This window comes from Phoenix dactylifera, chromosome 15 (genome assembly GCF_051530095.1).
Source record: "Phoenix dactylifera cultivar Ajwa chromosome 15, Ajwa_hap1_PhDact_Kaust_v1.1, whole genome shotgun sequence".
Classification (NCBI taxonomy): Eukaryota; Viridiplantae; Streptophyta; class Magnoliopsida; order Arecales; family Arecaceae; genus Phoenix; species Phoenix dactylifera.
The window spans coordinates 20,653,631-20,667,956 of NC_143204.1; the positions used below are offsets into that span (position 1 = coordinate 20,653,631).

General features: G+C 38.9%; 1 protein-coding gene across 1 annotated transcript; it reads right to left on the reverse strand.

Annotated features, from left to right (window-relative positions):
- Nucleotides 1-5,593: 5,593 nt before the first annotated feature.
- LOC103707897 (uncharacterized) lies at nt 5,594-7,209 on the reverse strand. The gene has a single exon (XM_008792598.6). It carries the CDS (start codon nt 6,828-6,830, stop codon nt 5,913-5,915), a length of 918 nt encoding a protein of 305 aa, XP_008790820.3. The 5' UTR covers nt 6,831-7,209; the 3' UTR covers nt 5,594-5,912.
- Nucleotides 7,210-14,326: the final 7,117 nt, after the last annotated feature.

The following is a 14,326-nucleotide window of genomic DNA, read 5'->3' on the forward strand; positions in this document are numbered from 1 at the left end:
GGCTAAAATCATTTACGGCCCACACAACCAATATGTCTCCTCCTCTGATCCATACCTGGCTCATGGAATCTCTTCCTTTTTTTTCTTTTTTTTTTTTTTTTTTTGGTACAATGGTAGTTCATATCAACTAGCATGAATACTACGCTCAGCATCTAGAGAAAGAAGACGACATAAAGAAAAGGAAATGGAATCGAGCTCAGTCCAAAGAACCTTTTCTAAGTGGTGGGCAACAAAGGAGGCGACCCAATCTGCAGCTCTGTTCGCCTTCCGAAACACATGGGTAACCTCAATCTCTTCCCTTTCGAAGCATGATTTAAGTTCATGAGTCGAGGTAGTTGATGAGTTCTTGGGGGTCGCATGAGAACGTGCCTATTTAGAGCTCTGGATTCATGCAAGGTGCTCCACACGTGTGCCTAGAATCGATGGTCATTAGAAAACTCCAAGCTCTGGTGGCAGCAGAAATTATTGCAAAGTAGTTGATCTAAACCATGCAATGCTTGGGAGTTGGAAGTTACTTTTCGTCAAGCCTGATGCTGCAAGGAAACAAGTATAATTCTTTTTGCCTCCCACAACCGCTACAGTTGAAAGATTGAATACTCCCTTCCAGATACTTTGTCGATATATACAAGCCAATTCCATAAATGCATCTACTTCATCAAAATGCACCTTTTGAAGATATGAACTCTTAATAGGTCAAGAGAAGCAAATCAAAGATGCCAACTAGCCTAGTGGTAAATTATTTTGTTCGTGCTATTGAAGATCTTGGATCAAATTCTGCCTTCACTAAGATTAATTTAGAGAGGTTATCCTCCAAAATTGCCTGCAAACCTCATCCAACATCCAATATAACGAGAAAAAAAAAAAAAGAAGAAGAGATTCTTCAGGATGGTCATTAAAAACATGTATGGAAGTAGGGGATCATGGGAACATAGTATAGAACAACTAGCTTGCTAGGTGCGCATAATATCCATTTGCTTGAGCTAATGAATGGCATGGCTTGGTTTGTTCACCTCATTATCTCAATGAAGCGGCTGGTTTTCTGACCTCCCATTTTATATTTGGAAAAACAAGAATGAATGGCTTGAGGAAATCACCATAGTGGAGATAATTGGAGTTTAGCAATAGATGGAGTCTTAAAATGGTAACTATTTTGTTTCTCTTTTTGTGAGTTAAGGTTACTGTTTTGTTCCCAAGTGCTAGAGGTAGGAAATTAGATCTATCTTGGGGCTCAACAAGCAGGGAATCTGAGTCATAATCGTGGGCGGCTGGTGACCTAATCCAAATATAGAAATTGCTTTGCAAGTTCCAATCTCCGAGCCATCGTCTCTATGTGATGTTGTCTATCCCTATGAGACCTATGTAGATATATTTTTAGTCCCACATCGAGTACGTACTAGATAGATCTTAGTACCTAAATAGGATTAAAAAAATCAAAATAATACATTCTAGCTAGCTTTTTGGATGAAGCCCTGAATTATTATAATTAGTACCAAAGTGAATCCGGCTCATAATCCATGTAAACTTGAAGACACTGCATAAAAATTTCTGTACATGGCCGGGAATCTTTACTGCAATATGGTAGTACTGCAATTAAAGACCACTTCGAGATTTGGGTTTGCCTAATAGGTCCTAATAAGTATCCCATTTTGTCTCTAGAGGACTTTGGGTTGGCATGCAAATGGACTCGCTTGCATATCCCTCTGTAATTGTTGAATTCAAGAAGTTGCAAATTAGTACTAAGAATTTATAATAAAGTTTTAATTACCAAGCAGACATGTATTTAGTCTTACATCGATTATGCAATAGATAGATTTTGTATACTTATACAAGATCATAAAACTCAAATACTATTTTTTGGCTAACTTTTTTGGGTGAAATCTTAGGTCGTTACAAATGGTATCAGATCAGACCCAATTCATGACCTATGTGGACTAAGGGATACTGCATTACGGGTCCATAGGGCCTGATCATGGATTAATCGTGGTATTTGTAAATGGATTTGAATTGATTTGGACTCATAGACTAGCGAAGATATTAGGGCTTAAATGAAAGGAGTATGAGGACCATGCAAATATGTGTTGAGTGACTTTAGTCTTATATCGGCTATGCTCTAGACAGATTTTGGGTATTTATACAGGGATCAATAAACTTAAATAATAGCTTTCAGTTAATATTTTTGGTGAGGTCCTAGGTCATTACAAAGGCAATATATTTTTATTTGCTAATTGGAGTTATGGGTGCTAATAAATTATGTTCAACCAACTTATATATCATATTTTCTTCTTAAATATTAAGTATAAACTTCACAAGAAGGCTGACCGGCATCTCTACATAACTCAGTAATTTTTTTTCGGCAATGGAACTACTCTTGATCACCTTGTTGCAATATGTATTATTTACGGGGCCTCAAGGTCTGTAACCTTATTACCCCAGATCTGTTTTTATGTCATTATGTAATTCTAAACAATAGTATAGCTAAATCTGCTTTTTGAGCTGCAGCTCTTCTGGCTTTTTCCTTCATATAGCCTCCATATTTTCCCCCCGTTTTTTTACTTCTGGTTTGAGTTTATGAGTTCTTAGCAAAAGATCTCTATTGGTTTGTTATGATTAACTTATATTTTAAGTGATCTTCAATTTGGAGTAATAAACTCACAAAGAATAGGGGCATCTTTCCTCTTTACTTATTCTATCCTATAGCCTTCTTGAAAAAAAATCTCCATATTTCTACCCACATTTTGCAGACTGGGAGAAGATGAGAAGGCAATTCACCGTTACAAGGCATCAGGAAATGAAGTAAGCTCCATAGACTTCTCACATGTGCAAGCTCTCCAAACCCATCTGGCCAATTGTAATGAAGCACATCAGCAAATAGATTAGCTGATCCAATCAAGAGGAAAGAAGATTTTTCTCAACTCGAATCTCTCAAAAGAAAACTAAAAAAAATAAAAGAATTGTAAAAGTAGGGCTGAAGTTCTCTTTTCTTTCGTTGATGATTAAAAAACCGAGATACATAGTTTCCATTTATCATTGTAAGAACTATCCTTAGATTATTTGGATCGAATTTCACTTTCTAATTCTAATAGGACATTTTTTCCTAAAATAAACATCAATAGTATAAATATTCTAAAAAAGCTAAAATTTTTGAGAGGGTATAACTCAACTTCGACATAAATTCTGCCTTCTGTTGCTCCATATGATTCTTTTCAGATAGAGAGTAGTGTCCCATCAAAGTCTTATCCTAAAAGAAAACTTTCAGTTTGACCAGCCCGTTTTAAGGCCCAAGCAATAAAATTTGAGCCCGATCATTAGTAGCACACTTTAACATAATCAAGAATTATTTCCTGGTGATATATATCAAAAGGATATTAAAAAAAAAAAAAGCAGACATGACCTTCAAAAGATTTGAAAGCTAAGGCCAAAGCATAAAGCAACCAAATGAAAACTACAACTTTGACCTTATTTATCAGAAAGATAATTGTCACAACCATAGATATCAGCTTTCACTCACTGCATCTAGTTCTCTGGCGTGTGGACCATAATATTGAATTAAAAGGAGAGTAAAGGAGACCCGTCTTGCATCACTTAAGTTGTTGCTGTTCATAGAAGTCGGCATATGTTTCTGAGCAACCTTGTAGATTTGATGATCTCTTTCTAATCATTTGGGTTGTTTACCAGAGATTGCCACAATATATTTTATAAAATTTTATCTCATTTGTCGTATGTGTTTGATTTAAACTTTATTCATTAGTTATAACTGCCAATGAACAAAGGAAATTACAGTCTATGAAAATTATATTGAGGATGAAGAAAGGTTACGTAGCAGTCATGCCAAGCAGCTCAAACTTATTTATTTATTTCCTAACCTTCTTTGGTGGCTAAACCAGATTTCGAAGACACCTCTATCTTCTCGCTGATATTTTTGCTGAAGTATGTACCTAATGCAGCTTGTCACCATCATCAGTTATCACATATTTGTTCTTCAAAGGTTTCAGAATCAGTGTGTTTTCTTTATCCGTTGTACTATGTCTATATTCAAAGCAAACTGCATTTGAGCCTCAAGATGTTCAGATTGATCAATATCAAAGGACCCTCTGTTTATCCTGAGCCTCCCTTGTCCTGCAATTTGCAAAGTGGATTTGATCTTTTGCTGCTAGAGGTTGTTAAATTATCATATTTAGTTCACGAAAAGAGATTCCTTCTCTAACTAAAGAAATGTGGTAGGACCATACTTTTTCTTTCTTTCTTTCTTTTTTTTTGTTGCATGCAGACAGCCTACTAAATAGTTTACAAGCTTTGTCCTATAAATAACAGTTCACTGGTGTTGGTAATGATGATGGTCGTTAGAGAATCTCGGCTAAATTTTTTATCTAAAATTTAAGTAAACGCTCTAATCTATCAAAAAACTGCTGCATAAATGCAATGTTACAGAAACTTTTGCAATGATGACGGTGTGGAAAAGTAATTTATAGGATGTATGATACTGCAAATCGAGCTTCTAATTAGGTGGGGGAGGTGAGGATTTTAGATGTGCTCGGACATTTTGCAGAAAGAATGGGAGAGAAGGAATATAATTAATTTTGAGAAGGTTTATCAGATATATAGTGCATATAAAACCAAACTCATTATGCAAGGACAACAACAAGGTGCCAAAACACTATAACTTCTGGACACAAGAAATTACTACTTCTTCTCTAAACCCTTCTGTTATATCAACTGAAAGTTCCTTATAGTCATCACAGCGATACTCATGCATGAATTTCTTGTATTCAATAGGTGACTACATCATCTTCTGAAAAGAACAAATTTCACTTTGCACAACCAGATTTAACATCTTCTGAAAATACTTGACCTTAGCAGATGTGTTTCTCCACAGCTTTCTGCTGAAATCATTCAAGTTTCCGACGGCTCCATTTCTCAGTAGGTACAATATTAGTGTCAAGAAAATTTATGAAGCCATATTCACACATATATCTGCTGTGGTCATCTTATGACCATTTATGTTTCTTCCTAACCACCCAACCAAGCACTTAAGAACTAATTTCCAGCTATCCTTTACTTTTACTCACCTGAGAGATCAATCCCCATTCTGTAGAAATTGAAGGACACGGTGTTGCATGTGTTTGTTTCTTTTACTCCTTTCTGAATCAACTACAACTAGACAACTCCATATTTAACCCCAGAGGCCAGGCTGATGCCCCATGACACTGAGGTACATAGAATGCTGATTGGGCCTGCACCTATTTTGTTGTTGCACTCTCAACACTGTAATTGGATGAAGGTTACACCTCCCCTTCCTAAAAGAACATATGTTCAAGATGCACCAGGCCAACTTCTTTCCCCACCATGACCTTAATTAATTAGGACTTCTTCCTTCTATACTAATATATGTGCAAAACACAATTAATCCACGCTTAGTGATACCTTCCCAATAACACTCAGTTTACCCCCCTTCCTGGAAACTTCCCCCCATCAAGTAATAAATCTGTGCGTGTGCATGTGTTTGTGTACATACAGTATCAATACACATTGCATATACGTCTATATAAACACACAAATATGATGCATTTCTATGAGATACGCATGAGAGAGAGAGTAATGAAAGAAGCTATACATTCTATAGAATCAATCCTTCCAACAAAGTAAAAGAGGCAACAAGCATAAAGAGACTATACAAGGTTAATATAATATTCACCTCTGTTTTGTGGATCGATTTCCAGAGGGGGGAAAAAAGGAAAAGCATATCAAAATCGGGAAAGAACATAAACACGCACATACAAGAATTTAGGATCACCCAAAACCAAAAACAAGAAGAGGAGAGATTAATATACCACCAGCACCACAAGCATCATGCGAGAAAATTAGCTATCACCACCGCCACCACCCTTCTATTCTCATCCCTTATCTCTTGCAGCTTATCTCTTCCAGCTCCGATTCCTTGCTAAAGGATCCATGCTCCCAACGATCCAAGTCTCCTTTGCAATATCCGTCGAGATCTTGAAGAAGTCAGGAGCATAGCTCATCAGCACCAACCTCTCTTTCTCTTTCTCCTCCTCCTTGATCAACTTTGCAGTCACCTCCTCTTCCTCTAACCTCCCTTTGGCTGGCGCCGATCGACACCTCATGAGCAAGAGAGCGTTTGGAGGTGGCACAGAATTAGGTGGTGCAACCTCCTCGAACGTACCATCTCTCTCTTCTTCTTCCTTTACTTCCACTACTTCTTTCCCATATCCATGATCTTGGTTCTCTTCTAGAACCATAAACCACTTGGAGAATATATTCCTAGAGCCACTGCTGTCCACTTCCTTCTCCTCCTCTTCGTCCTCATCTTCTTCATCGGTTGTGCAATCGACCGAGCCATGGAACGAGCCGAAGCACCTCATATTGAAGCGGAGCCCGCGGAGGGCTCCGAGGAACTGCATGATTTCCTTCTTGAGGCTAAGGGTCTCACGCCAGTTACTCCTCTTCCGATGCTTGCGGAGCCTCTCTATCTCCTCCACAAGGGAGAGCCAGTCCTTGTCACGGCTGCCTCTGGGCCTGGGCCGGGACCTCACCTTGATCTGCCCGGCGCAGGTGACCTTGGGAGACGTCGGCTCGGCGATCTCCGAGCTCATGTGCTTGGTCTTCGTCCTGAAGAGGGGGCTGGCCTGGCCCCGGCAGCGGGACCTCGACTGGCGGCGTTTGCTGGGCTCTGTGGGCCGAGATGGGCTACAGATGGGCTTTGGCATCAGTGTCAGATGACGTCTGGAGCTGGAGGGGAGGCAGACCAGAGGGTCTGCTGCTGCCCCTCCATTATTCCCTCTTCCTCCACCTCCTCCTACTCTTCCTTTCATGTGTCCTCCTCCTCCTCCTCCTCCTCCTCTCTATCTATCTATCTATCTCTCTCGTTCCCTTAGTTTCCCTCTCTTTTGTTTGTGCTGTTTGGATGGCTACTCTGGCTCTGAGGAAAGGTTAGGTTGGTTTAAAATGGAGGAGTATGCCAGCTTTGCTTTCTTCCTTTGGTTCTTATTATAGTCTTTTTCACCACCTTTTCCCTCTCCGTCTCTCCTCCTTTTGCTTTGGGCTGTCGATCACGGGGGAGGGCTCCTTTGTGGGCCCTAGCTTTTTGCATCTTGAAGTAAAGGTGGATCAGAGATCAACTTAAGAGTAGCGGAAGAACTAGAAAGAGAGCTATGCTGAAGAATTGATTTATTTATAACCTCCACTCTTGAGGAATTCTAATATATGTTCTTGAGTTCACTTGGTAATTAGTAGAAGACTGCAAAGAAATCTTACGGCTTGGGGGTCTATGATGATAGGGAATCACCTTTCCTCTCTCTTTTGGAAGTACATATCTAAACAAATAGAGTGCGGCTAGGGTAACCTTGAAGTTAAAGTATGGTAGCCTTATAAACTTAAATGCTAATTTTAGATTTTTGCTAAATTCCATCTTCGTACAAAATACCTGCAATCAGGGGCGGCTCAATGCATTTGGGGGCCTAAGGCGAACTTTCTAAGAGAGGCCTTTTTTCTAAATAATAATAATAATAATAATAAATTTTAATAAGTGCAAAATATTTTAAAAATTTATTTAAAAATAATCCGTCTAGCTTTTTGAGATGCAAAATTGCTAATCAAACTTTTGTACTCAAGATTCATTAAAATACTATTTTCAATCGATAATATAGCTAATCCATTTAATCTTTCTTGTGACATAGTTGACCGCAAATAAGATTTTATCAACTTTAATTTTGAAAAACTTCTTTCAGCAGAAGCAACTGTTACAGGTATTGTTAACAATATTCTGTAAGCAATGCATGCATTTGGAAAAGAATCTGTTTTTTTAATAAAACTTAAAGTATCAATAGGGGTACAAGTTTCTATTTGTAAAATTTCTTTTAAAACGTTTAACTCTGAAAATAGATCAAGACCATCAATATCAGAATATTCACCATGCTTTAAATAGTTTTCAAGATTAAGACAACACCTTTTCAAATTCTCTTCATTCAAAGATTTTAACTTTCTAAAATTAAACAAAAAACCAAAAAAATCTTCATATATGGTGAATTGTTCAAACCTACTTTGAATTGAAGAAATAGCTTGATCTACTACATATAAAAAGTAATCAATTCTAAAAGATTCTTCAGCTGATCTTATTGTCTCATCATCAGTATTTTCATCAAATTGTTTTTTTCTACGGATCACACATTTTTCACGAAATGTAGGTTCTATTTCCATTTCATTTGCAATTTCTTTAGATGAATTCAAAGCATTCATAAATCCATTTTCTCTATAACTTTTTAAATAAGAAAGAAGACCTTTTAATTGATCTATAGCAACATCAATATGCATGTCTTCAGATTGTAAATTCTTACTAACTGAGTTAACAGCAAACAATATATCGTACCAAATATTCATGCCTAATAAGAATTCAAAATTTTCAATCTCATATGTAGCTAAACATATGGCTTCACTCTTTATTTTAGGATCTTCACTAGTTTCCGCTAATTGAATTAAGGCATCTCTTATTTTAGGAGCTTGATGTTTAATTGCTTTGACACTTTCAATACGACTTTCCCAACGTGTTTGTGATAAAGGTTTAAGAGTTAATGTAGATACATTATCTTGTAAAATTTTCCATCGTTTTGTAGAAGAAGAAAATAAGGTATAAATTCGTTGTATTACTCCAAAAAAAGATATAGCCTTAGGACATGAGTTAGCAGTATCACATAATACTAAATTCAAGTTATGACATCCACATGGTGTGTAAAATGCTCTAGAATTTATATCTAATAATCTTTTTTGTACACCTTGATGTTTTCCTTTCATATTAGATCCATTGTCATACCCTTGTCCTCTTATATCATTAACCTCAAGTTTATGTTTTTCTATTATATTTATAAGTTCATTAAAAAGGCCCTTTCCAGAGGTATCATCTACTTCTAAAAATTCTAAAAAATATTCTTCTACTTTTACTGGACTTGTTGAAGTATCTACACATCTTAAAACTAGGGTCATTTGTTCCTGATGGCTTGCATCAGGAGTGCAATCAAGTATTACAGAAAAGTATTTTGCTTCTTTAATCTTTTTAATTATTATAGCTTTAATTTCAGACGCTAATATTTGAATCAATTCATTTTGAATATTATGACCTAAATAATGATTGTGAATTTCACCATGTTGAATGCGTCGAACATGTTCTTGCATTACTGGATCAAATTCTGCAATCGTTTCAATAAAACTTAGAAAATTTCCGTTATTGCTTTGATAGATCTTTTCATTCTTTCCTCGAAATGCTAAATTATTTTTTGCAAGATTTTTTACAACAGCAATAATTCTCAATAAAACTTTTTTTCCAATGATCCTTCTCTTGGTTTATTTGTTCTTGGAGACTTTTATCAATTGTCTTATTTTTTATCAATCTCACTTCTATATCAATCCACCTATTCATGCTAATGATATGCTCATTAGTTGTTTCATGACTTTTAAGCTTGATACCTAGATTTTTCCAATCCCTACTTCCTTCATTGACTAATTGACTCGTGCTAGACTTTGAATCAAATAATTTACAACAAAAACAATATACCCTATCCAAATCCTTTGAATACACTAACCATCTTCTATCATATTTTTCGCCATTAGGTAACTTACGAATATAATGTATAGTAGAAAAGTGTCTATTATTTTCATCCCTAGGAAAATGAAGATCATAATCTCTAATTGGACCTCTTTCTACTAATAGATCTCTCAACTTTGTATCAATATTTTTCCATTGACCAGGATCATATATATTTATAGAAATAGAACTAGTTTCATTAAATTCTATACTATCCTTATTTATCCTATCTTCATCTAATTTCTTATTGTGTTCTTCACTAGATATTGTTTGGTTGTCAATCTCATTTTGTTTCGTTCTTTTTATATCATCTTCTAACTCTATTTCGTTTTGAGTTGAACTTGATGTAGTGTTTTGTTTATTTGTGACAATAAATCTATCTAAAGCACCTTTTTGAGATTGAATGAGTTTTTCGATTTTTCTTTTCTTTTTGAGTTTTTCATGCCCACATTCAAATTTTCTATTAGACATTTGAATCCAAAAATAATATTATCAAACCAAATAATTAAGACAATCACTACAAACAAATCAAAATAGAATAGAGTTGAAAATGATAAAACCCGAAATGCCAATAGAAGCGGTGCCGGACTCGACGACGAACTCCAGTCCCAACAAGCGGTGCCGGACTCGATGACGAACTCAAATCCCAACAAGCAGTGCCGAACTCAATTTTAATGGAGACCTTAGACATGAAAAACTATTATCAATTTTTAAGAATAGACATAAAATTTATTTTCAAGAATCCGACAATAAAAATTTTGATAGCATTGAAATATAAATAGTAAAGTGAAAATGGGTGCCGGGCTGCCGGCACAGTTCCGGCAGCCGGCACATTCTGCCCAAAAAATAAATCCCCTACCGGCAGCCGGCACATTCTGCCCAAAAAAATAAATCCCCTGCCGGCAGCCGGCACATTCTGCCCAACGGCCAGACCCAGACTGCCAGACACCCAGGGGCGGAGCCGCGGAAACAAAGGGGAAAACAAATAACTGAATAAGAAACAGGGGCGGAGCCGCGGAAACAGGGGCGGAGCTGGAGAAGCCAGAAGGAGAAGTGGAGAACTCACCTGACACAGTGACACCTAGTCGAGGTCCTCGAGGACGGACTGCGGAGCCGCGGAGGGCCGAGAACGAGAAGGAGACCTGGAGAAGAGACGCCGGCGTCAAGTCTCAAGAACCGAGTTATCGAGAATAGGGGCGGAGCTGGAGAAGCCAGAAGGAGAACTCACCTGACACCTAGTCGAGGACGGACTGCGGAGCCGCGGAGGGCCGAGAACGAGAAGGAGACCTGGAGAAGAGACGCCGGCGTCAAGTCTCAACTCTCAAGAACCGATTTATCGAGATTCGAGGAACGGGAAGCCGGGAAGGAAGAGGAAGAACTGTTGAGTGACTTGAGGATTAGGGATTTAAGAACTCAAGGATGAAGAAGAAGACGCCGTCCACTTTGGTTATTTGGGATTTAAGAAGCAAGAAGACGGTGGCGTGCCAGGCGGATGGTTGGATGGAGAAGACGGGCTAGTTGGCTACGCTAGGGCTTGGGCAGCTGGAGAAGACGCGCTACGGACGGGGGATGGGCGGATGGCTAAGATGTCTTGTCCCGTTGCCGTTGGCCTGGATGCCGGTTGCGGACCGTTGGTCGCTGGCTCGCTGCCCGCTGGTCGCTGGCTCGCTGCCCGCTGGTCGCTGGAGCCTGGAGGAGGAGCTCGCTGGGCGGAGGCCGGAGGCGGAGGCCTTCCTTTGGTCCGAGGCCCTAGGCGACCGCCTCGATCGCCTAGGGCTCGGGCCGGCACTGCCTGCAATTTGAAAATTGAACTGACTAACCAAGAGAAAAAGGAAGGGAATAGAAAAATGAGATTCTATAACAAATATATGCTTTTGCTAGAAAAAAAAAAAAGTACCAAACAGAAAAGAAATTCAGAAAAAAAAAATGAGGCAATTCAGATACCTATAACATTTTTTTATGAGAAAAAAAAGAGTATTTGCAGCTAGTGTTCTCGAGCATGTACTTAATTAGTCATTCGAAAGAAGTCTGAGACTAGGATGCGAGTCAAGAATTAAAGTATGGATTGTGATATAAAGCAGTGTCGACCATAACCACTTGATGTACAACAGGGAAATGTCATGAGTGGGATGCCCACCAAACATGGGAACATTCAAGGAGAGAGATATATTCATAAGGTATTCGCTTATTTTTCTCAGAATAAGGACAACATAAGCATGATGTTTGCTTGTGAGAGGCGTTGGATTTCATATTAAGCGCCTTGTTTTTCAATGTATGTAGAGGATAGTCATAAAGCTAAGGCACTCATATTTATAATGTTCACCAGAAAAAAAAAAAAGTGTGCAATTATGAAAGGTGTAATGTGCTTGAGAGCATGGAGAGGGTGCCCCTCCCCACTAATATTCCTATGGTCGATTACTAGCAGCTTTGTTGCGGAACCTTTTCAATTGATACTTTTCGGCCCTTCGAAGATGTAAAGGTTTGGAATGACTATTATATTACTTCTCTACTACAACCTTTTGCTTGTATTTTAATTTGTTTTTCGAATTCGGAGACCGAGATGCATCTAGATTGATCAATAACCGTGGATAGGAAATTAAATGCACCCGGAAGAGTGCAATTGGGCCGAACCGACTCATTGGGGCCAACCTAATGGCGAAATTTGGGCAGGTTTGGGTGATCCTCATCTTAACCCTAACTCATCACCACATTGCCTAGTCTATGCTTTCTGACGGCAAATGTGGCAGTTCAATTTTCTTTAATCATTGCTTTTTTTTTTAATTTATGTTCAACTATGGGCCATCAAATGCCAAAATTATTCAGGTCGATATTTTTGACAAGATAGGATGAGGCAGCCTGAAGGTAAAGGCTAGGGACCTATATGAGCTATACATAATTGACACTAATCATAGACGGGATTGTTCATGGGTCTCGAAACTAGAGGCGCATCCTCAAGATGCCTTGTTTCTTTGGAAGGTAGCGTGGGGCCACCTGCCCACCAGAGAAGTGCTGATCAAATAGGAGATAAATTTTCTCCTAAATTGTGATGTTTACCCTCTTGAGAGGTCGGTGGCTCATGTCCTCTTCTAATGCCCATGGGTGTTTCGGGTGTGGGGGCTTCCTTATGCCTCCTTGATCTTTCTTTGGTCGGCAGCACCTGTTGGTATTTTTCTCTCCTCTTGAGAGATTGTACCAGTAGAGCCCCTATTAGAGGCTAGGTCTGGGTTGCTTATTTGGCATTTCATATTTTGCTTGCAAGGAATGGCTCTGTCTTAGAGATGAGCAGTCAGCCACAAAGATTCATTGTCAAAAGAGCCCTCCCTCAGGCAGTAGAAGTCATCCACTCACCTCCCACGCCTCCCCTTGGAGAACCTATGACAGCTCGAGACACCTGAGACCCTATCTTAGCTCCAGTGGTGATCAGGATGATCTTTCATCACTTGAGAGCCCCTACCCCCAAGTTTTCTCAAGATAAACTTCATCGTTGCCGGTGGGAGTCAGATTTATGACACCTTTGTTCCAGAAGCTACTCGGACTTCATCCATTTGGAGGGCGACTTGGCCACCGTGATCGAATGGATCGGTGGGCAAACCACGAACAAACACCTTTTGCTCCTGGACATTTGGCAGCCTGCGAGAAAATGTACCACCCTTAGGATAAGTCGTATTTACAGTGAGATGAATATATAGAAAGCCATGGACTAAGTTGCATCCTTTGTCGTTGATCATTCTGACGAGATGCTATGAACGGATAGTGCGGCGTTGCCACCCTTTCTTTAGAATATTTTATTTTTTGACTTTTGAAAGTATACTCAAACTAGATTTGTGTGATTCATCCATGATAGCCCAACAAAAAAAAAAAAAAGAGAGAGAGAGAGAAAAGAGAAAAGAAAATATCATGCTGGTATATTGCTAATCTATGCATAGTTTTGGCCCCAGTATTGTTTACTTGCTGCACCAAACCTAACCACATCGGACCAAACCTTGTTGACCTGTGCCATCTAAACCGAGTGCTAACTTGTGCCTCGCTAATCTAGACCCATATCACATACCTCTGGTCAAACCTTGGGACAAACTCCACAGAATTCGAATGGGCCTTTCAAGTCCATGAGGGGTGTAGCCTGGGGCCTGCAATTCAGTAGTTTGGCAGCTCAATCCAGCCAAGACTGCTTGCTTGTTTACTTAAAAAAACAACTGCTTACCCACAATTCTACAAACTATCTTTAAGATGTGTTTAAGTGGATGTAGCTTGACATTCCTCCATACCCTTTCTCCATTGTTCAAACATGGTTGGCCGTCCGAGTTAATAATACATGGATGGTCGAAGTGCATGATATATATTAGCAACGTATAATTATTGCCTCCTTCCTAGTACTGACCTAAATAAAATATAGAGCCAAGCGCATGGCTAAGAGATCTGTTTGATATAGAAGCAACAATAATGTGATACCATAATATCTTTATCCCATATAATTAACATTACTAGAGTTAATTTGATGGTATAGGAATGGAAGGTGGAGGTAAAGTTGGGTGTTTTGGACCGTTAAAATGCATGGATGATACTTTCAATCCTATGGAAGCCACTAAAGGTGAAATAAGAGGAAGGGGCCAAGAAAAGGTGGTAACATCTTTAACCACCCGTGCCAACGTCTTCAGGTCCACCAAAAGGGAGAAGAACAGATCAAGTGAAAAGTGGTGGCGACTAAAGGACCGGAGGGGGTTACAAGGTGCCTGT

Bases quoted from the DNA above. Each gene is read 5' to 3' on its own strand.
- LOC103707897 (XM_008792598.6), bottom strand. From the start codon at position 6,830: ATGAAAGGAAGAGTAGGAGGAGGTGGAGGAAGAGGGAATAATGGAGGG.